Here is a 27,566-nt window from a genome sequence, read left to right as displayed (position 1 = left end):
GCAGGAAAATCTGACTTATATAGATGACTAATTCAGTCCAAAATATTACTAGAGAGTTTACCGCTCCCCCCTCCCCCCCCAATACATCTCACATTAGGCCTGATCCAAATTCCATTTAAGTCAATGAGAGTTTTTCCATTGGCTTCAATGGGCTTATTATCATGACCAATGTGTAAATAGAAGGCATGTTGAAATGACCCCAAACTTTCTGCCCTACACACGTAACTAATATAATTCTGCTGAAAATATATGTAGAAATATTTGTCCTTCAAAAAGTAGAGAAGTTTTGATACATAAACTGTTAAACTAAAATTCTTCTTCTCCACTAAGTAATGCCCACTAACTTGGCACTGAGTTGGATCAGTCTCCAGTGTTTGGAGGCAGTCATACAGCTCCTGTGTATTCTTACAAAGTTGCTGTGTTTTGTTTATTGAACAAATTTAGTGTAGAGAGATCAGTATATGCAAATCTCAGAAAATAAAATGTGCTTATTTTATATTGGTATTGTCAACCATCAAACCTAAATAGGATTTTACATTTTTCTTTTAGCTAAGGTTAGCTCAGCAAGCAGTGAGAGGTTAAAAATGGTAGAATAAAAAAACCAATCGAAGTGCTCTTTATGGAACAGAATTTTACTCTTTTGTAGACTAAGGACAGTTTCCGTGGCCTGGTCCTGCAAAAATGTGTATATGTGGTTAATTTTAAGCATTGTGAATATTCCCACTGACTTCACAATATGTAAAATTAAGCACATGTATACATTTTTGTGGGATTGGGTAAGAAATTTGTGATTTTTGAAGAGGACATCTAGGGAGTAATTAGGTTATGTCATTTTTAGTTTGAGGTGCAATAGACATGTGAATCTTAGATGCCAAGGTTTCCACCCCCCACAGAAGAGTAAGATGATTTGCTGGAAGGCAGTATGTGGAGTTAGCAGAAAAGAAGAAAAGTGAAATCCCTTATTTTCTACTTTGTCATTTGGTTAGCAAGCAAACATGGCTGTTAGGAGAAGTTTGTTGGGATCTGGAAGGGAGCACTTCTCAGAATTCTTTGCAGTTTCAGCTTTCTTCTTTGATTCCTGAAAAGTTTGGGTAACATGTTAGGATATAAAAATTGATTGTTACCGGTAAACTTTGAGACTACAGACACATTATTGGACAGATCTGATAAGCCCTCCCTAAGAGGGAAGCTGGTACAATTCTCCTAGCTCTTTTTCTCTGAAACCACCTACCAAAGAGTCAGAAATAAAAAGGAAGAAGAAATAGTCTGAATTCTTCATTTGTCTGTTGTGCTCTGATCTGGAGGATGCTGATCCTAGTGCACAAGTATATCTGACCCAATGTTTTGAAATGATACAGTGCAAACAGATATCTGAGTTGAACACGAAATATAAATCATACAAGGCCGATTCAACAGGTGCCAATGCTCAGCAAAGGCTGGTTGTGTCCCCGTTCTCTGTGGACATGTTTTGTTGGGTAACAAAAGCATTTGAGAAGACATTCACTCTCCTTTGCTAACGGGAGTAACCTATGTCAAGGCCGAGAGATGCAGATTTGGCTAGTTCCCTGTGATCAATCTTCTCCTGCCACAAGGTAATAATAATATAGTTAGTCCTGCGGCTCAAGCTGACGGTTCTGTGATGCATACCACAATTGCATATAAAATAATTTGTTTGAACTTTTAAAAAAAAATTGGAAATTGTATATGAGAATAACTGAAAAGAACACTATTGAAGTTGCAAGGTCACTCACTGAGTATGGAAATGTCAGAATTTATGTTCCCCATTAAATGGGGGTCATTTCAGAAAAATTTGGCAGGGGGATGGGGAGGGAAAGTTGGGTCAGCAAATAGAATATTGAATTACATCCTGCAAAGTCTGGTGGGGCAAAAAGAAGACGACATAATGGAGCATATAGGCTTGTGAAAAGTCTGGAGGGCAAAAGAGTGCAACTGCCCCTCTTTCCCCCATAGCAAATGATGCCCCAGCGTTTAAAAATGTTTAAAGGAGACTGTGATCAACAGTTTCAAGTCTGTGGACAACAAGATGAATTTATGTCTGAATTATAACCTCATTTACTTCTACTCCAGCAGATCTAGGAAGAAGCCAGATTTGGCCAGATGCATTCTATATCCGAGGTAGCGTGATCCAGTGTATAGGGCATTGGGTTGGAAAATTGAGCTAATAATAATAACCTTTCTTCATGATGGAGCACTTTTAGATCTGTAAGTGAAAAGTACAAAAGCATCCCCTTCAAAAATAGCAATTTTCAGAATTGACTTGATCCGCTTCTCAATGATGGACTTTATAAGATGCTAGTCTTAGTCTTTACACCTACTTTAAAGAAACAGTTAAAGACCCATTTGTGTACCAGATCTATTATTGGAAAAAGTTTCAATGTCCTGCTTCAGGATATCAGGGAAGAGACAAGGTGTTTGGTCTTCATTGACAGTGGAGTTGATCATCTGTAGAAACTTAGCTAAAACAGAACTATTGTATGTTCCAATAGCATATATACTGTGTTCCGTGTTCCATAAAGCATCTTTAGCAAGTAACTGAGCAAAAGTGAACCCATTCTGTGAAACTGGGACGGTGTCCCATTTGCTCAAGGATTTTAAATGAGATTGCTGTAATATGCAACTCCATGGGTCCATCATAAATGTTCTCCTAAATAATGCATTTCCATTCTGACTGCTTAGTATATGGAAGTTTTTGCTCCCACACCATCTGTAGAACTTGATTTGAATCCAGCAAATTGTTTAACAGCTGGTACATTTTAGAAGTTGATAGGGAGGAGTTATATGTTTGATGCCACATCAGTGGGCTGTTTTGTGGTACATATTTGAGTTTTAGCGATACCTCCAGCAGCAAAAGCACATTTCAGCAGTATCTCCCAATTTGATCATCTGGCAGACTGTAGTCTTGTTAGAGCTACAGGAATGTTTTCATAGTGCCATTATTAAAAATGTATTTTGAAGTAGGGCTATTATGGTCCAGTTAACTTCGCCAAATGAACAGGATTCTTGTAATCTGTAGCAGGGGATTAAACCATAAAGAAGCATGGGAAACCTAGAAAAGGTAAAATATAAAATTATGGCTAGCTGATGCCACAATTTCTGGTTTTATTTGTTTGGGGGAGGCAGTAGTAATTACTTCAAAAAGCCAATGGTTTGCGTAAGTGAAGCTCAAAATTGGAAAGCCTGTTACTTGCCATTACAGAAAATGCTTTATATTTAGAGCCAGCTAACATGATCACCCAATACATTAAAATATAAACATAAGAATGGCCATACTGGGTCAGACCAAAGGTCCATCTAGCCCAGTATCTTGTCTTCCGACAGTGGCCAATGCCAGGTGCCCCAGAGGGAATGAACAGAACAGGTAATCAAGTGATCCATCTCCTGTCACCCATTCCTAGCTTCTGGCAAACAGAGGCTAGGGACACCATTCCTGTCCATCCTGGCTAATAGCTATTGATAGACCTATCCTACATGAACTTATATAGATCTTTTTAGAAGCCTGTTATCGTCATGGCCTTCACAACATCTGGCAAGGAATTCCACAGGTTGACCGTGCGTTGTGTGAAAAAATACTTCCTTTTGTTTGTTTTTAAACCTGCTGCCTATTAATTTCATTTGGTGACCCCTCGTTCTTGTATTATGAGAGAGAGTAAATAACATTTCCTTATTTACTTTCTCCACACCAGTCATGATTTTATAAACCTCTATCATATCCCCACTTAGTCGTCTCTTTTCCAAGCTGAAAAGTCAGTCTTACTAATCTCTCTTCATAGGACAGCCGTTCCATACTCCTAATCATTTTTGTTGCCCTTTTCTAAACCTTTTCCAATTCCAATACATCTTTTTTGAGATGGGGCAACCACATATGCATGCAGGATTCAAGATGTGGGCATACCATGGATTTATATAGAGGCAATATATTTTCTATCTTATTATCTGTCATTTTCTTATTGATTCCTTACATTCTGTTCTCTTTTTTGACTGCCGCTGCACATTAAGTGGATGTTTTCAAAGAACTATCCACAATGACTCCAAGATCTCTTTCTTGAGTGGTAACAGCCAATTTAGACTCCATCATTTTATATGTATAGTTGGGATTATGTTTTCCAATGTGCATTACTTTGCATTTATCAACATTGAATTTCATCTGTCATTTTGTTGCCCAGTCACCCAGTTTTGAGAGATCTTTTTGTAGCTCTTTGCAGTCGGCCTGGGACTTAACTGTCTTGAGCAATTTTGTATCATCGGGAAATTTTGCCACTTCACTGTTTACCCATTTTTCCAGATTATTTATGAATATGTTGAGTAGGACTGGTCCCAGTACAGACCCCTGGGGGACACCACTATTTACCTCTCTCCATTCTGAAAACTGACCATTTATTTCTACCCTTTGTTTCCTATCTTTCAACCAGTTACCAGTTCATGAGAGGGCCTTCCCTCTTATCCCATGACAGCTTACTTTACTTAAGAGCCTTTGGTGAGGGACCTTGTCAAAAGCTTTCTGAAAAATCTAAGTACACTATATCCACTGGATCCCCTTTGTCCACATGCTTGTGGACCCCCTCATAGAAGTCTAGTAGATTGGTGAGGCATGATTTCCCTTTACAAAAACCATGTTGGTTCTTCCCCAACAAATTATGTTCATCTATATGTCTGACAATTTTGTTCTTTACTATAGTTTCAACCAGTTTGCCCGGTACTGAAGTCAGGATTACCAGCCTGTAATTGCCGGGATCACCTCTGGAGCCCTTTTTAAAAATTGGTGTCACATTAGCTATCCTCCAGTCATTTGGTACAGAAGCTGATTTAAATGATAGGTTACAGACTACAGTCAGTAGTTCTGCAATTTCACATTTGAGTTTCTTCAGAACTCTCGGGTGAATACCATCTGATCCTGGTGACATTACTGTTTAGCTTATCAATTTGTTCCAAAGCCTCCTATGAGGACATCTCAATCTGGGATGTTTCCTCAGATTTGTCACCTAAAAAGAATGGCTCAGGTTTGGGAATCTCCCTCACATCCTCAGCTGTGAAGACAGATGCAAAGAATTCATTTAGTATCTCTGCAATGGCCTTATCATCCTTGAGTGCTCCTTTAGCATCTTGATTGTCCAGTGGCCCCACTGGTTGTTTAGCAGGCTACCTGCTTCTGATGTACTTAAAATTTTTTTTGCTATTACTTTTTGAGTCCTTTTGGCTAGTTGTTCTTCAAATTCTTTTTTGGCCTTCCTAATTATATTTTTACATTTCATTTGCCAGGGTTTATGCTCCTTTCTATTTACCTCACTAGGATTTGACTTCCACTTTTTAAAGGATGACTTTTTGCCTCTCACTGCTTCATTTACTTTGTTGTTTAGCCACAGTGGCATTTTTTTGTTTCTCTTATTGTTTTTTAATTTGGGGTATACATTTAAGTGAACATCTTGTATGTTGTCTTTAAAAAGTTTCCATGCAGCTTGTAGGGATTCCACTTTTGGCGCTGTACCTTTTATTTCTGTTTAACTAACCTCATTTTGGTGTAGTTCCCCTTTCTGAAATTAAATGCTATAGTGTTGGGCTGCTGTGGTGGTTTCTCCTGCAGAGGGATGTTAAATTTAATTATATTATGGTCACTATTGCCAAGCAGTCCAACTATATTTACCTCTTGAGCCAGATACTGTGCTCCACTTAGGACTAAATCAAGAATTGCCTCTCCCCTTGTGGGTTCCAGGACTAGCTGCTCCAAGAAGCAGTTATTTAAGGTGTGTGTCAAGAAACTTTGTTTGCATTCCATCCGGAGGTGACATGTACCCAGTCAATATGGGGATAGTTGAAATCCCCCATTATTACTGAGTTTTTAATTTGAATAACCTCTCTAACCTCCCCGAGCATTTCACCATCACTGTCACCGTCCTGGTCAGGTGATCGGTAATATATCTCTACTACTATATTCTTATTATTAAAGCATGGAATTACTATCCATAGAGATTCTACTATATTGTTTGGTTCATTTAAGATTTAAAAACCATCAAGTGAATAATCCATTTTAAGGGGCAGGGACGTTTTTGCCTGCTTAACTCCGGGTGAAACCTAATAACATTGTCCTGCCATGGCAAACCCACCTAATTTCTCAGGCGGCTGAAATAGAACATTCAGAAAACTCTAGTAAAATTAAGTTGGAAAATTTTAGGCCTTCATCCTCCTAGTTGATCTCTGTTGGCAGACCCCGGAACTCACATAAAGCTCCATTTATTTTAGTGGGACTCCATGGGTGCAGGGGTCCACCCATGCAGGTCACCTGGGAGGATCAAGGCCTTAGAGAGTTTCTTCTGATTGATTAATGCTCCTACTGTCTCAGTCCTTACGTGCCTGTGGGTAATGGCAGCATATGAGGGTCTGTAGGGGGAGAAAGAACAAAGTTGGGAAACCTGAGCTGTGCCTGTTGGGGGCGGGAGGGAGAATAGGAAACAACAGGAATATAGACTTAAAATTGGCACTAGAATTGTACCTAGCCACACCTTTTCATTTTGCTCATATGTTGCACCCCTTTGCTCCATCCCGAGTCTGTATATTGCCTGCTTATATTGTAAGCACTTCAGGGAAGGGACCATGAATGAAATCCTCACATCAGTAAAGTCAGTGGGAGACTCATGCTACCCAGTAGGCCTGAAGCTGTTTTCTTTTTAACACCCTAAACATTGACTATTAAGGGGAATGAGGAAATGAGACAATATTAATTGCAATACACAGTCTAGGGCTATTGCTGAAACTCGCTTTGTCTAGCCTGACTAACATTTGAATATCCTTTTTATGTGCATGACTTCACCGAGATCAGTGGAGTTTCCTCACTGGTGAATTTAGCCCAATTACTTTAATCCAGCATTCAAAAAATGTCATGTACTGTTCTTGAAAATTGCTGTTAAAATTGGAAATATTTGAATAGTTCCTATATGGATGGAAACTGTACGCTGATCTGGTATGATAACTAAAGACACATGGGAAAAGTAGTCACCCAAGCACCTCGTTATGCATGCGCTCTGCCAGCTGTCTGCTTGTGACATTCATAGTCTAAATGATTGATTACATTTAAAAAAAATCTTCATTCTGGACGGGTTTACAAAAATGAACTGGCATCGAAACTGAATATGAAAATGGGCAGTAACATTTTTGTGCATTTGTTGAGACTGATCATCTTTACAGTTGTAACTTAAGAGCCATTTTCAAAAATAATGCATTAGCTACTTGTATAAACTAATGGCAAATGATGGAAAAGGTAGGCACGGACAATACTGAATTTTTCCAGCTGACTTTGAAATCTTCATCTTCTCTGTTTCAAATGCTTTTCTCCTTTCTTTTTTGATACTGGGTGGTAGGGGAAGATATAGAAATATCGAAACCAGTAAAAATGGGGAAAATATCCACTTACTGTAAAGGCATAATTACCTAAAGCTACATCTTTCTCCTCATACAATAGATTCATGAATGTATAAAGCAATGGTGCATGGTATTTCTTGAATAGTTTAACTGTCACCATATAATGTAAAGCAGAAGCAGTTGATTTTTTTTATTGAATTATAGTTAAGATGCCATGGAAATTAGAATTATCTACATGCCTGCTTCAAATTATGTTGTATAATGTGAGGTGTAGGGATTTCCCCCCTCTATTTTGTAGAGTATTGCATAGAGTTAGTTTTTATTTCTCTGAGGTGGCAAAATAAATGGGTGGGAGCTGGAGGAAAGGCTCTTGCATGGGATGGGCTTGTTGCTCTAGTAAATCTCTTGCATTTCTAATTTTCTAATGTATATAATGATGGACTTGTCATTTGCTTGTGAGTGCTGAGGTATGATAATTATATATGAACAAAACAGGTATGTAGAATGTTGGTCTTCTTAACACTTAATTCAGTACAGTGTGTTAGCCTGAAGGGTGAATGGCCACTGTAGCCATCCACCTCCCCTTTCATGTGTGAGCAGATAGTGCAACTTTTTATTAAATGCATTCTCTTGTCTGTACTCGAGCTAAGTAAAAGTGAAGTCTGAAGAACTGATGCCTGAAGCACATTGAGTTTTAAAGCATTAAATGAAGCTTTTAAGTGGTCAATGGTGCATGTGCCCCCCTGTAAACAAGGCATTTCACAGCAACCCTTGAGGCAATGGGTTGGGACTGATGATCCCCCTCCCCACAAGAAAGTGATGAGGTAGTAACTTGAGCTTTTTCCAGAAACTCATCTGTACCCACTGAGGTCTTTAGAGAGAGCTCACTGTAGCCTTCAGTCATAAGGCTGGAGATATTGGCTGATGCATAGCGATGAAAGTAGGATAAATGAATACTTGGCTCTGTAGTTGTTCAGAAAGGTCAAAATCTCAAGGAAATGTAAACCTGAATATTCAAAAATGCTAGTCTACAGAGAACCATAATATGCCATTTCTGTGGCTCTTTCTACTCTTCTTAATGGCTTGATGAAATATTTATCATTCGTTTGTATTCACAGTAATAGCAGTTCAGCTGTATGCATTTTTGTTATATACATGTAGTAATAGAAACCAGCAGTGGATGAAGTCAGCAATTTCTACTAGTCCCATTCCCTTCCCCCTCAACTGTCTCCTGATCACTTTCTGTATCCTATATTCTTGGTTCCTTCACTTCCTTCTCCCCCCCCCCCCCATAACATCTGTTTTCTTGCTCAATCCCCCATTGTTTTTCTACAGACTCTTTTATTTTACTGTCTCACAGCACCGTATTGAGAGCACAATACAAGATGTGGATTAAACCTGCTCAGTATTAGGCAGCTTTATGGAACCACATTCTAAACAACAGGAGTTTCTCGGGTCTTTCAAATGAATTTTGATATTTTTATACTGAATGAAATAACCGTAAAAGCTTTATTATAATCTGTGCCGTTTTCAACAGTTAAGTTAAATTCAGAACTCTCTGGAATGCTTATGTTTGCCAGCTTTGGTGTGTAGATTTCTTTTAAACGGGAATGCTAAATGAAATTGCAGCGTTTGGGGGTAGGCAGGGGAATGATGCAATACATCTTATGAGGTGGTGGGGGAAAAAACTCAGGGCCAGATTCTATGCTGTGGGTGAGATCTGTTTGCTACAGCAGAATGGGTGGTGTCGAGGAGCTGGTTAGGGCTCCCTGTTTGTCCTTTCTCCCAGAGAGGTTAGAGCAGCCTGGGGGCAGTTCTAACCTTTGCCAACTGGTAATGATCTCAAGGGAATTATTTATTAGCTGGGGATAGCCAATACATGCTGTGCTCTGGCCACGCCCTATCTTACGTCCGTGTCCTAGAGCCTGGGCACTGTGGCAGTGTAGGATGCTACTGTTCTGGGTCTACTCCTGCTGAGAACTGCCTCTCATTAGAGAATCTCCTGCAGAGCCGATGCAGTAGTTTCCGACTGCTTCCTGCCGTTTACTGTCTTTTTAAAAGTATGAATTCGGCGGTGTGATCTTAGACACTCTGTAATGCACAGCATGCTAGCGACCTAAATTCAAACACAAGAATCAATAGGCAGCAGGAGAGTAGGCAGCCTACGTGGAAAAACCATGCACTGAGTCATTGATGTGCACCAGGAAGATCATAACACAAAGTGTCAATGGTACTTCCAACCCACTTATCACAAGGGAGATAAGAAAGGTATTTTTTAAACCCTGCCCCTCCTAGGGCCTTAATGGAGATGATGATGAGGGTGGGGTAGACAGGTGCAGCATGAGCCGCTATAGTCCTAAACACCCACCATAAGTTCTTATCTACATTTCCTGGAGGTCCTTCTCTTCCCCACTTCAATGTGTGCAGAACCAGTATTCAGCCCTAAGTCCTTCACATACATGAACACAACATTCACACAAGTTAAGGCAAAAAAAAAAAAATACTACTTACTCTTCGAGTGCTTGCTCATGTCGATTCCATATTAGGTGTTTTTGCTCGCCACATGCACTGGTGCCAGAAGTTTTTGCCTCAGCAGTATCTGTAGGGGACCGGCTCCAGTGCCCTCTGGAGTGGCGCCCGCATGGCACGGTATAAGGGGACTGCTGGCTCCCCCCACCCTCAGTTCCTTCTTGCTGCCAGTGATGGTGTTGGAATGTCTGCTGCTTCGGCTAGCGTTGTGTCGTTCTCTGTTCTTGCGAACTGTGAAAACCTGTAATATAGTTAGTAGTTTCTTACTTACCCTTAGTAGTACTTCTCAAACAGTCAATGCAGGACTTGCCCTTCAATGGCCAAGCCCTATTTGCGGATCAAATGGACAGCAAGTTGCATGGCTTCAAGGACTCCCGCACCAACCTGAAAACCCTGGGTCTCTATGTCCCAGCCCCGGCGCATAAGCGGTTCAAACCGCAGCAGCCTCAGGGCCTCTGGGCTCCACCCTCTGCCCAGTCGGGCTCGACCCGTATCAAGCAAGGGGCCAAATGGTCGTTTGAGGGGGCGCCCGACTGTGACCTACCAGACTGTTCCCCGGCTCCATCTGTCCCAGTGTTCTCCAACCACCTTTCCCTTTTCCTCTCTGCTTGGACCGCTATAACCTCGGACCATTGGGTCCTCAGCACAGTGGAGCAGGGTTGTAGCCTCCAGTTCCTTTATACCCCCCTTCCCAACCACCTTCCCTGTCCCTCTTCAGGGACTCCTCTCACAAGAGTCTCCTCATGCAGTAAGTAAAAATGTTGCTACAGCTGGGTGTGGTGGAAGAAGTTCCTCTCGAGTACTGGAACAAGGGGTTCTATTCCCGGTACGTTTTAATCCTAAAGGCCAAGGGCAGTCTATGGCCCATCCTGGACCTGTAAGACCTCAACAAAGAAGCTAAAGTTCCGCATGGTTTCCCTGGCTTCTGTTATCCCCTCCCTGGATCCGGGACACTGGTATGCCACCCTCAACTTGAAGGACTCATACTTCCATATAGTGATCTTTCAAGGACACAGATGCTTCCTCCGGTTTACAGTGGGGCCCCACCACTACCAGTTTGCAGTCATCATGTTCGGCCTGGTGACAGCACCGAGAGTGTTTACCAAGTGCACGTTGATGGTAGCGGCTTACCTCAGGCGCTGGGATATCCAGATCTACCCGTAGCTTGACAGCTGGCTCATCAAGGGCAGCTCCAGGTTTAAAGTCCAAAGGCAGTCAAAAAAGCAAACAGGATGTTAGGAATCATTAAAAAGGGGATAGAGAATAAGATGGCGAATATATTATTGCCCTTATATAAATCGATGGTACACCCACATCTTGAATACTGCGTACAGATGTGGTCTCCTCATCTCAAAAAAGATATACTGGCACTAGAAAAGGTTCAGAGAAGGGCGGTCCCATATGAGGAGAGATTAAAGAGGCTAGGACTTTTCAGCATGGAAAAGGGGAGACTAAGGTGGGATATGATAGAGGTATATAAAATCATGAGTGATGTGGAGAAAGTGGATAAGGAAAAGTTATTTACTTATTCCCATAATACAAGAACTAGGGGCCACCAAATGAAATTAATGGGCAGCAGGTTTAAAACAAATAAAAGGAAGAAGTTCTTCACACAGCGCACAGTCAACTTGTGGAACTCCTTGCCTGAGGAGGTTGTGAAGGGTTTACAGGGTTTATAAGAGAACTGGATAAATTCATGGAGGTTAAGTCCATTAATGGCTATTAGCCAGGATGGGTAAGGAATGGTTGTCAGAGGGTGGAGATGGATGGCAGGAGAGAGATCACTTGATCATTACCTGTTAGGTTCACTCCCTCTGGGGCACCTGGCATTGGCCACTGTTGGTAGACCGGATACTGGGCTAAATGGACCTTTGGTCGTTCTTATGTTATGTTATGTAGTGGTGCTTCAAGCCATGTGCCGCTCTCTGGACCTACTGGTAAACGACAAAAAGTCGATGTTAGTGCCCGTACAGAGGATAGAGTTCATCGGAGCGGTCCTCGACTCAACCTGTGTCAGGGCGTTCTTGCCGCTGGAAAGTTTCTACACATTGACAAACCTCATCACGGAAGTTTCTGCATTCCCTTTGACTACAGCCAGGGTTTGTCTGCGCTGGCTGGGTCATGTGGCAGTGTGCACTTAAAGAAAAAAAGTTTCCATGTTTGTCACGAAGGTCACAGAAGTCTCGGAATCCGTGACTTTCAGTGACCTCCGTGACTTCTGCAGTGGCCCGTGCGGATGGCCCAGGAGCTGCCTGAGGAGCTTGGGCAGCCCGCTGGGCCAGCCACACCAGCTGCTGCTGGGGCAGTTTTGGGCCCGCCCCCCAGCAGCAGGAATTTGGGTGTGGGGGGGCTCAGGGCTGGGTGTTGGGGTGTGGGGGGGCTCCCCAGAAGGGCGACAGGAACTCCCTTCCTTCAGCTCCTAGCTCTACGTGCTGCCTCCACTTGCAGGCACGACCCCTGCAGCTCCCATTAGCCGCAGTTCCCAGCCAATGGGAACTGCAGAACCAGGGCTTGGGGTGGAGTGGAGGCAGCATGTGGTGCTAGGAGCTGGAGGTCCCTGCTTCCCAGGAGTCAGGTAGGGAGTGTGCCCCAGCCCTCCCAACCCAAGCACTCACAGCACCCCCCTAGGCTGCGTTCCCTTTTCCCCCCGAGCACCCGCGACAGGAGTATATAGTAAAAGTCATGGACAGGTCATGGGCTGTGAATTTTTTGGAGCTACACTGATTTCTACCAGCTGACAAAACAGTGGGTTGATTCCATTTTAAACAGGAGTAATTCCATTAACTTCAGGAGTTGCTTCTGACTTACTGGTGTAACTAATATGAAAATTAGGCCCCTTGAGCAAAAATCTTAGTGAATTATATATAATTTATGCTCTTTATAAATAATGCTCTTGATAATTTTATGCTATTGAGAGTTAATTTTTCATTGTTTTTTGTAGTTGTAACTTAATTTGGTTAGTTGCTAATCCATTAATATTTGTAAACTAGAAAATCCAAACGTAGTAGTTTGTTACTGAAGCTATTGAATGAATATTTGAGTAGTGAGATAATATCTATGTTCTCAATTGTACAAAAGAAGGTGTAGAATTAGAGGGAGGAAATTTTAGGATTTTTTCTGTTCAGAGTCCGTATATTTAAAAATGTGGGTTATAATAGTGAGAAAAGGTGGTGAAGTAATATATTTTATTGGACCAACTTCTGTTGGTGAAAGAGGCAAGCTTTCCAGCTTACACTGAGTTCTTCTTCCAAGTTTTGACCTGAAGAAGAATTCTGTGTAAGCTGGAAAACTTGCCTCTTACTGACCAAAGTTGGTCCAATAAAAGATATTACTTCACCTGCCTTGTCTCTCTAATATCGTGGAGTCAACACGACTACAACAACACTGCAAACCACAGTGGTTTATAATAGTGGCAGTAGTAGCATCAGATGAAGGACAGGTCATTACACGCTGATGTGACAGATGGGCAATGCAAAACAACAAGAGATTAATCTTATTTTACAATTTATTTTTAAAGTAAACAAAAATGAATAGTGTAATGAATTGAACTCTGAGCCATGATCAGCCCTTTTAAAATGACCTCCAACCATTCTTTTTCCTCTCTCTCCTGCTCCTCTCTGAGTTTATTTATATATTGTTAAAATGATAAGACTGTTAAAGGACACATTTTTATATACCTGTGCGAAAGAAGTGTATACAGAACTATATGTGTCCTTCTAAATAAATACATGATAAGGTAATTGGAAATCTGTCCTCAAATATTTAATCTAAGTGTGGTGTCAGTTTGCTCTCACAATTTTTGCCTCATATCACTTGTTGCATACAGTGTAAGAATTTACATACACACCCTACACAAAAGTTGAACACATTGAGTATTACTGATTTATTCACCATTTATGTGCATAAGAGAGAATGCACAAAAATTGCACACACAGAGCTATGCATGAACAAACAGAGCCCCTTTGAAAATTTGGTCTTCAGTGTATAGAAGATGTCAACCAATAGACAAATGACTTATCAAATTATATTTTCAAATACCTTACTGAACATTTTCATTTAAAACAATGGAACCCTAGTAAATGGTCTGGAAAAAAAATAAAGCTGTTAAAATGGAAAAAACAAACAGAGATAACCAAACTTATTGTACTAGCAAGCATCATTCGTTTAATCTAGGAATTGATAGTGGACTCATACCAAATTAATAAGCAGCTTTATGTTCTGTGGAATTGCTTGTAATTGGAAAGTAACTATGGTTACCAGGTTAAAGAAATTATGACTTGATGAACAGAAATAGATTGCAAGAGCCTGATATTTTTTTTTAAATAGCTTAAAATCAAGATGTAGATCTATAAGACAGTGATGGCTAACAAGGTTCAAATATTGAAGATAATGTTAGATTTATTCATTGTGACACTTGTGCTAATGTAGAATCTGTTCTTTCAAATCCTTGTTTGATGTAGAATGGTTGCAACAGTGTTTAACTGGGTTTTGTTCCTCTATGGTATGAGGCCCTGTGCTGACAATGTTCTTTTAATGTGAAATATTTTCTTGCTAATATTTTCATGTTGATTTATTACTGAATGAAAATAAGCTCAAACACACACCTTTTCATACTGAGGCCTCTTGTCGTTTCCATTTTAAAAAACCCACAAAGTTTAGAGGTCTTGGGATAAAGTAATAACGTTTTTGGGTTTGTTTGTTTGTTTTTAATATTCAGGCGTATTGAGGGGAATGATGAAAGTATAATTGAATCATATCCGTGTGGGGCTGAATAAAATATAGGGCCAAATTCTGCTTACTCATTCAAGTAAAGCCTCATTGAAGGCAGTGGGACTGTGGGGAGCGTACTTAAAAAGTTCATACTGATTTTAGAGAGAGTGTGGGTTTCAGAGAGATTCCTTTGACTTAAAATGTGAAATAGTGCTAGAATCAATAATAGCTCTAGAACCAAAATGAATTTTTATGTGCATCCACTGAACCTGTGTAAGTATAACCCTCTACCCTTTAGTTCAGGTCACTGAGCAGAATTTGGCTCATAGTAACACCTTCATTAAAAGCTAACCATGTCTCATAGCAACAAAGTGGCTAATTTTCATGCAATATCTCTCTATAACAGTTAAATATGAACACTAAAGATACTGGGTAAAATTTGCAAAAGGCGTAAGTCCCTTTTTCAAAAGTGACTTGGGAACTAAGGAGCCAGTATCCCATTGACTTTGACTGAGACTAAGGAGCTCTTAAATGCTTAGAAAAATCAATAGGACTTAGGCTCCTCTGTCATTTACATGCTCTAGAAAATTTTACTCATTGGCTTTCAAACACTATTAATTTATTATATCTGATTATTATTATTCTTTATTATATTAATGTACTTTTGCTACAATATGGTCATTAAATGACAATAAAGAGTGAAAGTATGGATGCATAAACCTCCTTAAAATTCATAAATGTAATTAGTCCTAGTCCTCTGCATCAAGAGATGCTTTTCCAAGAAACCAAACAGAGTGGGCCACAAATGAATATGATCCACTGTACACTATTAGATTTTCAGGGCCAGAAACAATGAGACAAAAAAATTGTGATTGTCTTTCTCCATTTTCAAATGTAATTGAAAAAGAGAAAATAGCAGTAGCAGCAGCTGCAAGAATAACATTGAGTAGGTCTGGCCATCTTGTTTTACAGCATAATCAACCATGACGACAGAATCGGGATCAGACTCTGAATCCAAGGATCAAGATCAAGACCAGCAAGAAGCCCCTGCCCAGCAAGGGACACCTGGGGCACAACCTCAAGCCCAGCAGCAGCAGCAGCTCAGTGAGGAGCATCAGAACGCGCTAGACCAGTTCTCTGCTGTGGCAGCACACAGTACGCCTGTGAAGAAAGAGCAGGCAAGTGAACCATTTCTAGGTTTGCTGAACGTGGGTGATTAAATGCTATCTTATTAACTAACAACTAGGAGGTAACCTGTGGTTTAGTCAAAACAATTTTTTTTTTCTGAATTAAAAAGTTCAATTAGTTTGATGACCGTTTTTGCTATATTGATTGACTGGTCCTGAGGGATTAAAAATATTTTAGTTCACAGTCAAGCAATATCTTTTGGAATTAATGTCAGATCTCCTACCTGCTGCACTTAATTTCAGAGTCCAATGTTATCCTTGAAGGGAGGAGGAAACCCTTCAGTCTTTCACTGCCTCAGATCACACTAATATATATTTTTTTTAAGAAACGGAGAGTTTATAGGGTTTATTTTCATGCTGACACCTGCTGAAAACTGATGCTTGTTTTATGTGTGACCCATGTAAAATCTCAGAGGTTTTTTTAAACCACTATAGTTCTAAAACAGGGGTTCTCAAACTGGGGGTCAGCAAAGAGGGCAAAAACTGGTTAGGCAATGGGCTTTATTGTCTTCTCATTCCTCTGTCTCAGAAGTGAGAGAGATAGTCAGAGTGAGGAAGATTGTACTGTTGTTATTACCAGTTCTGTGAGAGAATCCCTGGGACAGGATATATTTCATTGCCCAATTACAATGGTTTTCCTTACTGTCGTTACATACACAAGAAAAGCTGTTTTGTTTATTTTTTTTTTTTTTTTTTTTTTTTTAGGAAGAAAAGTACTGTATATTTTTTACATTGATGCTGAGCATCTCCCTCTAGAATCTACTCCAAAAATGAACACACTTTCCATCCGATACAATAATTTAATCCTCCCATCTTTCTGCCATACCCCAAGGTGATGTAGTGGAGAAGAAAGTCCACATGCTGGGCTCTAAACACTGAGCAGCTACCTAAGTCTAAGACATGCAGATATTCAACAGATTTACTTGTATTTCATGCCTGATGCAGAGGCTGGACAGCATCAAAGACCACCGTTGCTAGCTTCTGTGACTCTGAAGTGTCCCTATCAAAAGGGATTCCAGTTTCAGAGGGGTTGAAAGCGTGTTGCATCAGAGCAACATCTATTCATGGATGGAAAAGTCATAGGCCTAGTGTGTCAAGTTATATATATATACACCTCGGCCTTGACAAAGGCTGAGGGGTGTGTGTGTGTGTGTGTGTGTATATGTGTATATATATATAATGTGTGTGTGTGTGTGTGTGTGTGTGTGTGTGTATATATACACACACACACACACACACACACACACACACAGCTTTCTTATTTTTTTTTAGAGCACTGAAACGTGAACTGGCACTCTTCTCCAAATGCAGCTTTCTGCAGGAAAGATTTCCATTATGTAGTGTTTCTAAAAATACCCAGGTGCAATCAGTTGCAATAAAATTTGTGTTCCTTATTTACTGGGGTTGAACCTGAATTATGAGTTAGTTGTAAAAAAGTAGGGGTGGGCCAGAAGAAATTATTCTGGCTTTTTCTCAGACATAACAAGAAATAACCAGTCTCTGCTGAAATTCATTAAAAAATGTTAAGCTTTTTTTATATCATAGTAATAACAGTGATAATATGGATGTGGTCAGCATACTCAGATAACTGTGCTAAAGGAGCTGCAATAATATACAAGAGTAACACACCTTTCAGGTACCCTGATCTGATTTACATAAAACAAATTGTTAAGCCCTTTATAGTTAATGAACTGTGAAGTGGAAAGCCAAGTAAGCTGTTGTTTGTATTTGCTTAAAGCTGAGATGGCCATACTGTTTTTAAATCTGTATTAAACCCCAAATCCCAGTGATCTACCATTCTGGTTTTTGACACTTACCCTCCATTATTTTTGAGGGAAGATAATTGCCTAATCCTCTAGACCACTTCGTAAATCTCAACCTGTGGGTCTTTAATTTTTTTGCCATTTTTGCCCAACTCAAGCTAAAAAGATGACATCCTCAAACTGCACATCCCAAATGGCCCTGTGGAGTCCTCTGACTTGTACCAAGCCCTGACTCCCTTCCTATCCTCACAATGTTCTTACCACCAGATGAGGTCCGTTTAATTATCCATTTCTTGTCCAGTTTGTGAATACTGGCCCAAATCTGTCACTTTAGGGACTCCACCAACCCAGCTATGACAATTCTCCCACTCTGATGGCCTCTATAGTTAATCCAGGTTTCCATCACATACATCCATAAATCCAGGCACCTTGAAACTTACCAATAAATAGATCTGGTTGGGGAATTTTCCGTCAAAATGATTTTTCAATGGACAATGTAGTTTCCACAAAAATCAACATTTTCTGGGGAATATCTTGATTTTGCTAATATATTTTTGATCTTTTTTCATCAGGAAATTTGGTTCAACCCAAATTGGAATACTTCATTTGTTGAACTGCCCTGACATTTTTAATTTAGAATCAGTTCAGTAAATCATTAAATTGCATTTTCTTATCAGTGCATTGCTTTATGGGAGTTGTAGTTCAGGCCTTTTCTCTCCCATAATGCAATGAAAATTGCCCTCTGACCAAGGTATGTGTGATGCGTAATGGGATTCACATGACTGTGGGTGCATCATGAGAGATGTAATCCAACCAGGCCCCTAGGGGAAAATGGGGGCTTCGGGTTTCTGAACTGCAGCTCCCATAAAGCAATGTGCTACAATGAGAAAATGCAGTTTTATGTTGAAATGACTCAAAACAAAACATGTTGGGTAATTTCAACAAACCAAACTAGAACAGATTTTGGGACTGTTGAAAAGCTTTTTGTGTTTAAATTTCTGAATCAAAATTTTTCAGAATTTTCATTCCACAAACATTTTTGCAACTTCAACTTTTGGTCCCAATTTGGGATAAAAACAAATGTTGGAATTTCTCACGGTATGAAAATTCCAAATCCCTCGCAGCTCTACCAGTACAGCATTCTTCCAATGCACCAAAGAAGGAGAGAGAGCCCAATCTTCCAAGGAAGGGAAATATTTTGTCATTCTCAAGTATGTTGCTCAGCTCTACCTGGTGCAGGCAGCAGAAACTTCAACCAAAAAGGGTACCTGCAAAGCAGCATCAACAAAACATTGAGCTAACTCAAGCAGAATCACACCAATATCTTGACTGAGGGACAGAAAAAACTTTATAGTTGGCCTCCTCTGGTGCTATAAATGGTTCACACCCATGTAGCTGGACCTTTCAATATACCCAATCCAGTAGCACCACTTAAGGCCAAAAAGTCATGTGATGATGTGATGACTAGCCCTTCACTGCATGCCATTTAGAAGGAACTTGGGCATGGAGAAGAGGCAGAAGCAGGCTCCTTGAGATGGCGGGACTCAGGGGAAGACAGAGCAGGGTGGCCTGGCAAATGAAGAGGAAGCCTCTGTTCTTTGAAGAAAATCTGTTCAGCTGTTTTTGAGTTAAGCAAGTATGAAAAATATACTTGAAAAATTGTCCAAAGTATTTTTGATGTCTCATTTTAAAAAGGATTTGTTTAAAAACTTCTAGCTTGGTGTGTACATTGTTTTCAATAAGGAAATTAGAATTGATTTTGAAGCATGTGGTGCACACTGTACTTTGTGTGCCTTAAAGAAATAAGCACTTCAGATGTTCAGACAGATCCATAAGCACGGCAATTGCATGTTCAAATGACCACGGCAATGTAAATATTCACATGTTTTTATTTGAATTGCCCGTTTGAGGGCCCCTTCTCACCAGCTGAATGCAACTGTAACACAAATCTTCCAAACCAACTGCAGTTCATGATCTCTCTCCCACATGCTCTCCATCTCCTGGTTCTCACAGAAACGTGACTCTCCCTCTGACTCCTCCTTTATTACTCTATGTGACTGTCATATATCAGTCTCCCAGGGCTGTGGGTCTTCTCTTAGATGCTTCACTTTTCCTTGTCCTCTCTCTCAGTCTTCCACTATTATTTTTAATCTTCTGTGTTGATGACCCTCTCACTGCAGAGAATAGCACTGAACTCCTGCTGACTTCACAGCGACTGGAAAAAAATGTTACTACTTCTTCACACATGTATGTTTAGGGATTTCCAAACTGTGTTCCCTTCTGAACTAATCTATTTAGTAAATCCACCAAGTTCTTGGAGGGTGAAAGACTTCATAAACAGACCCCAATTAGACCAGACCAATATCCAGAGAATTTCTGGGATTTGACTGTCCTATCTCAGCTTCTAAAGCCAACAAGCTGAAATGAAACACATGAAAATGAAATGGGGATATATCAAACTAAACACCACATACACGCCCACCCCTGAAAGATTCAGAAGTAAAACATTTTAGTATAAAACTCCTTATTTATTCACTGACTCTGAATCCCCGAACTGGCAGTAAATTGCTTGAACAACGCCCAAATTATATGATCAGAAGACAGCCCTGCTGCTGTTCGGCTTTTCTGTCTGTATCACTAATGCTGTAACTGCAAAAATTATGTTCCAACAACAACCCTGAAGCAACTTCCACTCTATTAGATGTTGATGGCATGGCAAGCCGTGGCATTGAAATGCTCCAAAAATACAGTATAAATGGGCCGTGAGGAGAATGTGGCTCGGAAGAGAATGCACCTATGCATGCAAAATTCAAAATAACCTAGTGAATCCGGTTTCTTCTTAGTGGTTGCTTTTGCCCTAGATAACAGCACCAACAGAATGTCAAGTTTCTTTAAGAGGAGGAGGCTTAATTCACTTTGAAATCATTTCAATGCATGGACATGTCATCACAGTTTTGGGGCCCTCTCTAATAGTTCCTGGCATGTTTTTGTGCTCTGTACAAATTATAGAAAATCCTTTGTGATTCTAACCTTGGACAGATTTCGTTTGGGTCTACTTGATTAGTCCAACAAAATAATACCAGTGACACCTCTTGTATGCATATGTAGAGAAATTAACGTCTGTTGCAGGTTTCAGTGAAACAAATCAACAACCCATAAGGAGGAGGTCTGGGAGTTCTTTCTGACTGAAGATGCCTCTTACTCTTAAAACAGCAATCTCTTCTGCTTTTGTTATTGTTGGTCTTTCCTTTTGAACAACTTACCTGCCTTCTTAAGGGATGTTCATCCCCATCCTCCACCCTCCAAAGCTGTCCTTCATCTACACACCATGAGCACTATGGACATTAATTACTCTACGAGGCCCTAATCCCATGGCGCACTAAATGCTGTCATCGCCCATTAGCTTCAGGGGGAGTTGAGGTTCTTGTCCCTACGTGCCTGAAAGAGAAAGCGCTCAACTAATATGTAGCTAAGCTAAGACAGGAGATCCAGCAGAGATAGCAGGGATTGTTTTCCATTGTCATCCCCTGCCCGCCCCCAGCATGTTTTATTGCTGTTAAGAGGATGTGCTGGATTTTGAAAGAGGCTTCTCTATTCCTTTTTATATCTTCCTAGACTGACTCTCCTTCTTGCTTTCTGCTCCAAGATGAGGGCCAGACAGTGACCCTTACTGTGCTCCCACAAAGGGAAGCAAGAGGCATAAGGCACTGCCTTACTCCCACGGGGAGACCAGTCTCTGCATATGGATGAGGTGTGAATTAGCAGACAGGGGCATGGTAACATAGTACACCAGACAGTGTATTTAAACAGGCACAGGAGGGGAAATAACGTGAGCCAGATATAGGGCTGGTCTCTTTTAGTTCCTGCCTGGAGGAAGTGGGGAACCCAGGACCAGATTGTGACTGTCCTCACAATCTGGTTCCTCGTCTGCTCCTGGGACAGCATTGCTATGCTCTGCCCCTTGCCATGGGGCTGTAGCAAAACCACAACTGAGCACTATATTTGCAGGCTTAGATCACTTGACATGTATCCGGCCCTAAGTGCCTTCTCCCCTTCAAACAGAATAAAGAAGGAAAACTAATGTTTGGGAGACCTTTTTCCAGGAGATTTCTCAGGGAAAGATCCCTGCATTTAGGTGGAATATTGTGGTGATGCAGTGTGTGCCGTACAGTCTTGTGCACTACCAGTGTGACGCAGGACTGTTTTGGTCTGAAAGCAGATTAAAGCTTTTGGACAGATTTGATCCAGTCTCATGAGGTCTTGTTGCGCTGAAGGAAAACAGACTCAGAGGATTAAATTGTGATGAATTTCAGTGCTGCTGGCTGCTGATTATATTGAATTTGTTCAGAGCCAAATCAGATGCATTTTTTTTCATGTTAGTGAGATGACTAAAAGATGAATATTTTATACTTTAGCTTAGGTATTACTATGCTTTTGTTGTCAAAATTTTGTCTGGAGGCTAGCAGGGGCACAACTGGTTATAGAGGTAACCATTACTGGAATGGAGCTTCAACTGATGTAGTGCATTTACTATTAAAGGTGGCTATATGAAGATTAGAGTGGCTCTGACAATCTGTTCCAGGGGAAAGGACCACAATCAATATTGCATCATAACAGCTTTATAGATGTCTCAAATGCTGACCCAGGGATAAGCCCAAAATAACACTACTGCAGTGGGTTTTCCCAGCCATATATTTATCTTTCAAAGTGGCAGTTACAGGAAGTCACACAGTTGTTTTATTGACTAAAGCAGGCTTTCCCAAACAATAAAGATGAAGTTCTTTTTTGTATGCTGCAGCTGGGTAACTGTTAGTGGTGAATAGTCTCTCCATAAGATGAAAGCCAGTTGTGCATTTTGATTCTGAATGGCTGCATTGTACAGCCACTATTTTAATCTGAAATTGAAACTTAATCTTCCCATTTGCTCTTCACAGGTCACTGACAGAGAACGGGAGTTTGCTGCTGCTGCTGCAAAACAGCTGGAATACCAGCAGTTTGAAGACGACAAGCTCTCTCAAAAATCATCATCTAGCAAACTCTCCAGATCTCCTCTAAAGATTGTTAAAAAGCCGAAAAACATGCAGTGCAAAGTGACGCTCCTGGACGGCTCTGAATATGGATGTGAAGTGGAGGTAAATTGTTCTTTCCTCTCTCTATTTTGCTTTATCTGTTGTTCCCTGTATATCCTAATTCATTCTATTGTGGAGAAAAGTTCTTCTACCAAAAAACCGAGTAGACTCAGGGGGCAAGATTTTCAAAAATGGGAGCCTAAATCTAGATCTAAATAAATGGTCTGTTTTTTTCACAAGTGCCAAATGCCAAGCAGTTCTCAATGTCTTCTCTAGGAGATTGAGGACTGAACTCAGTTTTAATCCACAGAGAGGGGTATAGGAGCACTCTGGAGAAGGAGCATGGGGTTCTAGATGCATGTGACTGTATGTGACACTCAGCCTGGACCACTGATAGTGAAACTCATTAAAGAAAGGGAGCCTCTGATCTCCAAGGGCTTCCTCTTTCCCAAGTCCTGTAGTTACTCACATAGCACCTGATTGAGCTAGTGCTCTATAAACAGAGTGTAGCCACCCCAGCTCGAATGGCAGGGAGAGGCTGGCTGTCCAAGACACTACCCAGTACCTGTCCAAGACACTAGAATTACTGTCTAAACCTGTCACGTACTTAGGCTGGCTAGCCCCTCCCGCCACTCATGCTGCTACGGCTGCATTCTATTTTTAGCACACTAGCTTGATCAGAGCTTGTCCGGGTATGTCTTCTTGAGCTGGAATTTACACTTGCTGCTCCATGTGTAGACTTACCCTAAATCCCAGCAGTAGAGAGCAGCTGGGAGCTTTATAGGCAACCCAGCTTCCCTGCACACTCTCTTCACGCAGGCTGCGCTTTTATGTGCCATGTCAGTGCTCCCATTGCAACCCGTAGGCCTCCCACAGGAGCCATTTGCTCCCTCCACCCAGCATGGATCCTTTTGGTAACTGAAAAGTGTGTGGTAGGTAAGAAAAGCCACCAGGTACAGAAGAGGAAGGGGAAAATGAGACCGTAAAAGTGTGGAAGAAGGTGAAGCAGGGAGAGGCAAGAGTAGAGATAAAATAAAAATGGAAAGCAAAATCTGTGAAAATATGTAGAAAAGAAAAAGTTCTGATGGTGGAGGGAGGGGAAAGGCTGGAGAAAAACAGCACCAAAGAGAAAATGTGGGAGTGGAGAGAAGAAGGTGAGATGTGGCAACCACACCAGGGGAGGACGTGAGGGGCCCTAAACCGTGAAGCAGCCATTACTCCATCACAAATTTTGGGGCTATAATCCAAAAAGGTTGGGAGCCACTGTTCTAAAGGTAGAAGGTTGCTGCTGCATGTGGGGCCAAATTCTGAAGTTCTTACACAGTTTTCACTCAGTCTTGACTATTGATTTCAACGAGAAGTGTTGTTTGAGCAAGGTCTTCAGAATTTTATTCATGACCACGCTTTAAAATTTGGAGCAAAAGTATTTTTGCAATGCCAAGAGCTTAGCTGTAAACAGCAGGTGTGATTTATTACATACATAGTAACTTGAAAAATCTGCTGTCAAGTACATTTTAGTTTCATTGGCTGAGTACTCTACAGTTTCTTTCTAGACTAGCAATAGATAGCTGGTGTAATACACTGCTGTGACATTAGCACTAATCTCAGATTGTTGCTTTACTTTTTGACCTCCAGACCTGTTTTTATATCTGACAGCAAATAGTGTGGAAACCCACACATAGGTACTTGCTTTAATGGGAAGAGTTGAACTTATTGAAGTCTTAATCACTTAGGTGGAAAATGGAAGTCACTGTGTGGAGTGCAATCAAGCAAATTTCACTAGATAGATGAAAATATTATGAGTAAGACAAGTTTTATGAGGACATAGGATGAAGTAGAAGGAGAAATTTATTAAGTTAGACTCTGATTTATGCAAATAAAGTAGTATGAATAATGTTTTCTTCTAGGAATTTCTTCTAGGAATTTGCTCTCTTTCTCCAAATATGTACTGAATGTAAGTTGAAGTGTCAAAATGCTGGCATCTAGATGTCATTGTCTTATTGCCTGTCTTCTTTCTCTCCTATAAGTCTGTATGATTACTCAATGTCTGTCCTCACAAAATGTCCAATATCCAGTATAAATTGCACTATGATTTATGAACTCAGATAATTAAAATATCCTTTATTTATAATATTCACTATCATCCAGAAATGCTTTTGTCTGTCCAAAAATTATCCAATTTAAGTGGATAGCACTTCAGCTGTTACATGTGTAAGGATATGTAACTGCATTCACCAAAGCAGATGTCAGTACAGGTACTGGAAAGGCAAAATTAAACACATTTGAGAGGACCAAAGTTCCATTGCTTTGCAGCTTTGTACATGTGAATTTGTGCACATGGCAGACGACGATGTTGGCATTGCAGTCCTGTATCAGGCCTTCCTACCAATATATTAAACTATCAACATGTTTGTGTATTAAACTTGTGCTTTTTCAAGCCAACTGTAGGCTTCTGTGCAGCGCTCAAGAATGCATGGTAGATCCCAGGAGAGTCTAATTTCTCTGTGCAAAAGGTTCCGCTGCTGGCACAACTGATCTGGCAAGGGAAGGATATGACATCATGCCAAGAGGAATAATGCCTTTTAACTCTATACCCTGACCTCCCGAGAAGGGTTAGTTGGCCAGGGAGACTGAGGAAAGAAAATGAAGAGATCTCAGGAGAACTCCATGCCTCAAATAGAAGTGGAGGGAAAAGTTCCTGTGCAGCAGCTCTGGCTAGCAGTAGAGTTATATGGCTGATCCAAAGAGACTATAGCATAATGATAAGGGATAACCTCACCTGTCACATCTCCAAAAAACCCTATCAACATTTTAAGGACAGCCCCAAAAGACAGAACTACTTATGTTCCTGGGCGCAGTTATGCTAGTTCCATCTTGGTAAGCTGAACACTAGAGATCAAGGGGAAAGGCCTAAAAAGTCATGCATGGATGTGATGTGATCGCCATAAAAACCAGATGCTCTTTTAGAAAAATATACTCAAAGATTAAATGCTGAAGTTCCTTGTGCTTCTGTCCACTTAATTCCCTCTTACAAGAGGTGTAGCGTTCATTTTTAATTTTTAAGGCAGTGAGCCAATGTGAAATGTGGCAAACCACCAGCTGTTGACATAAGCATCACCACATAGTAATAACCCCATCAATACTATCGTGTTGAATGCATCATATCCCATCCCAAAAGGGGCCAAGAGGAAGCAAAATCTCAGAAAGTTAGAATCCCAGTCCTGAGTTACAATCATAGCTTTGCCAGTCACTCCTTGTGTGGCCTTGTGCAAGTCACTTACCCTTTAGAACTGCATTCCCCAGACTGTGAAATAAGGATATTATTTCGCTACTTGACTCTCTGAGGACTGTGAGGATCAATTAGTTGGTTGTAGAGTGCTTTACAGATGACAAGCACCTTATGAATGCTAAATATTAATATTATTTAAAGCAGTATATTGCTCTCAGGTAGAACACATCCTACAGCATATCAATTATGTGCTCATCAGGGTAATAAGCTGACAGTTAAAATTGCACACACTCATGGAGTCAGACACATCAGAAACAGGTTTTACTAATCCATTATCTCCTTGCCATTCTCTGTATCATCAGTCACACCCTCTTCTTCCATTATTACCGCGTAGGAGTCTTCACCTCCTACTAACTTACCTTTCTGTCTCTCTCAGGCTTCCATTATTTTGTATTACACCAGGATACTCTCTTTTGATAGTGCTCCAATGCATATTTGCAAAGAACTTAACTTGAGAGTAACAGTGGGCAGACCCAAAGCTCTGTAATGTGGCTTGTATTCACAGAGAAAAAATTCTAAGACTCAGCTGAAAACTTCCTCTTTTGGTCCTCCAGCATCCCTGGCTGTGGTGGGTTTTTTTTCCTGGCCCAGGAATATGTTTCATGGCATGAAGGCATTCCAAACCAGAAACAGACAAAAATAGGTCACAAAACCTCCTTTTTGTTCTGCGAAAAATATAAAACAGTAGGTTCAATGCCACAAACTCCACTGCATTTTTACATTATGAATCTACTGAGGGTAGCAGTTGGCTTATGTCTATGGATGCCTTTCTTTTGAGGTCACAGAGACTGTGTGTAACTGTAGATGGGGAAGGGCACGTATTTTGAACCCAAACCCGCCACCCCCAAAAGAACCAAATATAAACCTGGCAGAAAACTGGGTGGGCACGTGACCCAACGGCCTCCCTCCCCTCGCGTCACCTCTGGGACAACTACTACTAGAAGAGCAGAAGTCTTTATTCATACATTGTTCCTATATATACAATACAGTTGTCATTGAAAACACAAAATGATAAAAATAAAAAATTAGGAGCTACTGTATGTTTCCTGTAAAGGAGTTCCATGCCAAAAAAAAAGTCTTGGAATTTCAATCTTTCTAGAGTCACTGGCTCACCGATCAACAGACTTTCTCTCAGATCATCTGAAGTGTCTACTCATGGTGAGAGTTCTATCTTATGTTTTGGTGCAGCTATTGTCAATAAGGTTAAAATCCTACCCTAATAGTTCAGAAAATACAACTCCTGCCGACAAAATAAACTGTGCAATAAAGAATTATTGGTCTATGAAAGACTTGAAAGAGTGGTGGAAAGGACAAAAAAAGGATAATGTGAGGACATAAATCCCTTCCCAAAACAAAACAGCCACTGACTTGGAATACACTACAAGTGCAGCAGAAGTCACAGAAAGCATGCAATCTGATACAACAGTGAACACGAGCAGCTGTATGTAAAGTATGTGGTATGTAGCACATCTAGCAGCACTACGGAGGTGGAATACCAGGCCCAAACATGGTGAAAAAGTGATAATAAACTCTTGGGAGAAGGCATAATCTCACAAATGCCTGAAGAAGGAAATGAAGAAGATTGACACCTAGAATGGGCTGAAGATAGCTCATGAATTGCTGTGCTTTCTAGGGAGATTACAGACAG

The 27,566-nt window shown here is 40.7% G+C and overlaps 1 protein-coding gene across 24 annotated transcripts in view; it reads left to right on the top strand.

Moving 5' to 3' along the window:
* The window catches only part of EPB41L3 (erythrocyte membrane protein band 4.1 like 3), a 195,793-nt gene that overhangs the window by 93,042 nt on the left and 75,185 nt on the right, over nucleotides 1-27,566 (top strand). For 21 of the 24 annotated variants that reach the window (XM_054017410.1, XM_054017399.1, XM_054017395.1 and 18 more), the window contains 2 exons: nucleotides 15,583-15,788; nucleotides 22,495-22,692. In XM_054017410.1, the coding sequence (XP_053873385.1) occupies nucleotides 15,594-15,788; nucleotides 22,495-22,692 (393 nt within the window). In that variant the 5' untranslated portion in view covers nucleotides 15,583-15,593. Of the gene's footprint in view, nucleotides 1-15,560; nucleotides 15,789-22,494; nucleotides 22,693-27,566 lie in introns of all 24 variants that reach the window. The other 3 variants (XM_054017390.1, XM_054017391.1, XM_054017403.1) reach the window with 2 other exon arrangements.

Source organism: Malaclemys terrapin, chromosome 2, assembly GCF_027887155.1.
Source record: "Malaclemys terrapin pileata isolate rMalTer1 chromosome 2, rMalTer1.hap1, whole genome shotgun sequence".
NCBI lineage: Eukaryota > Metazoa > Chordata > Testudines > Emydidae > Malaclemys > Malaclemys terrapin.
This window is presented reverse-complemented; position numbering and strand designations above follow the sequence as displayed.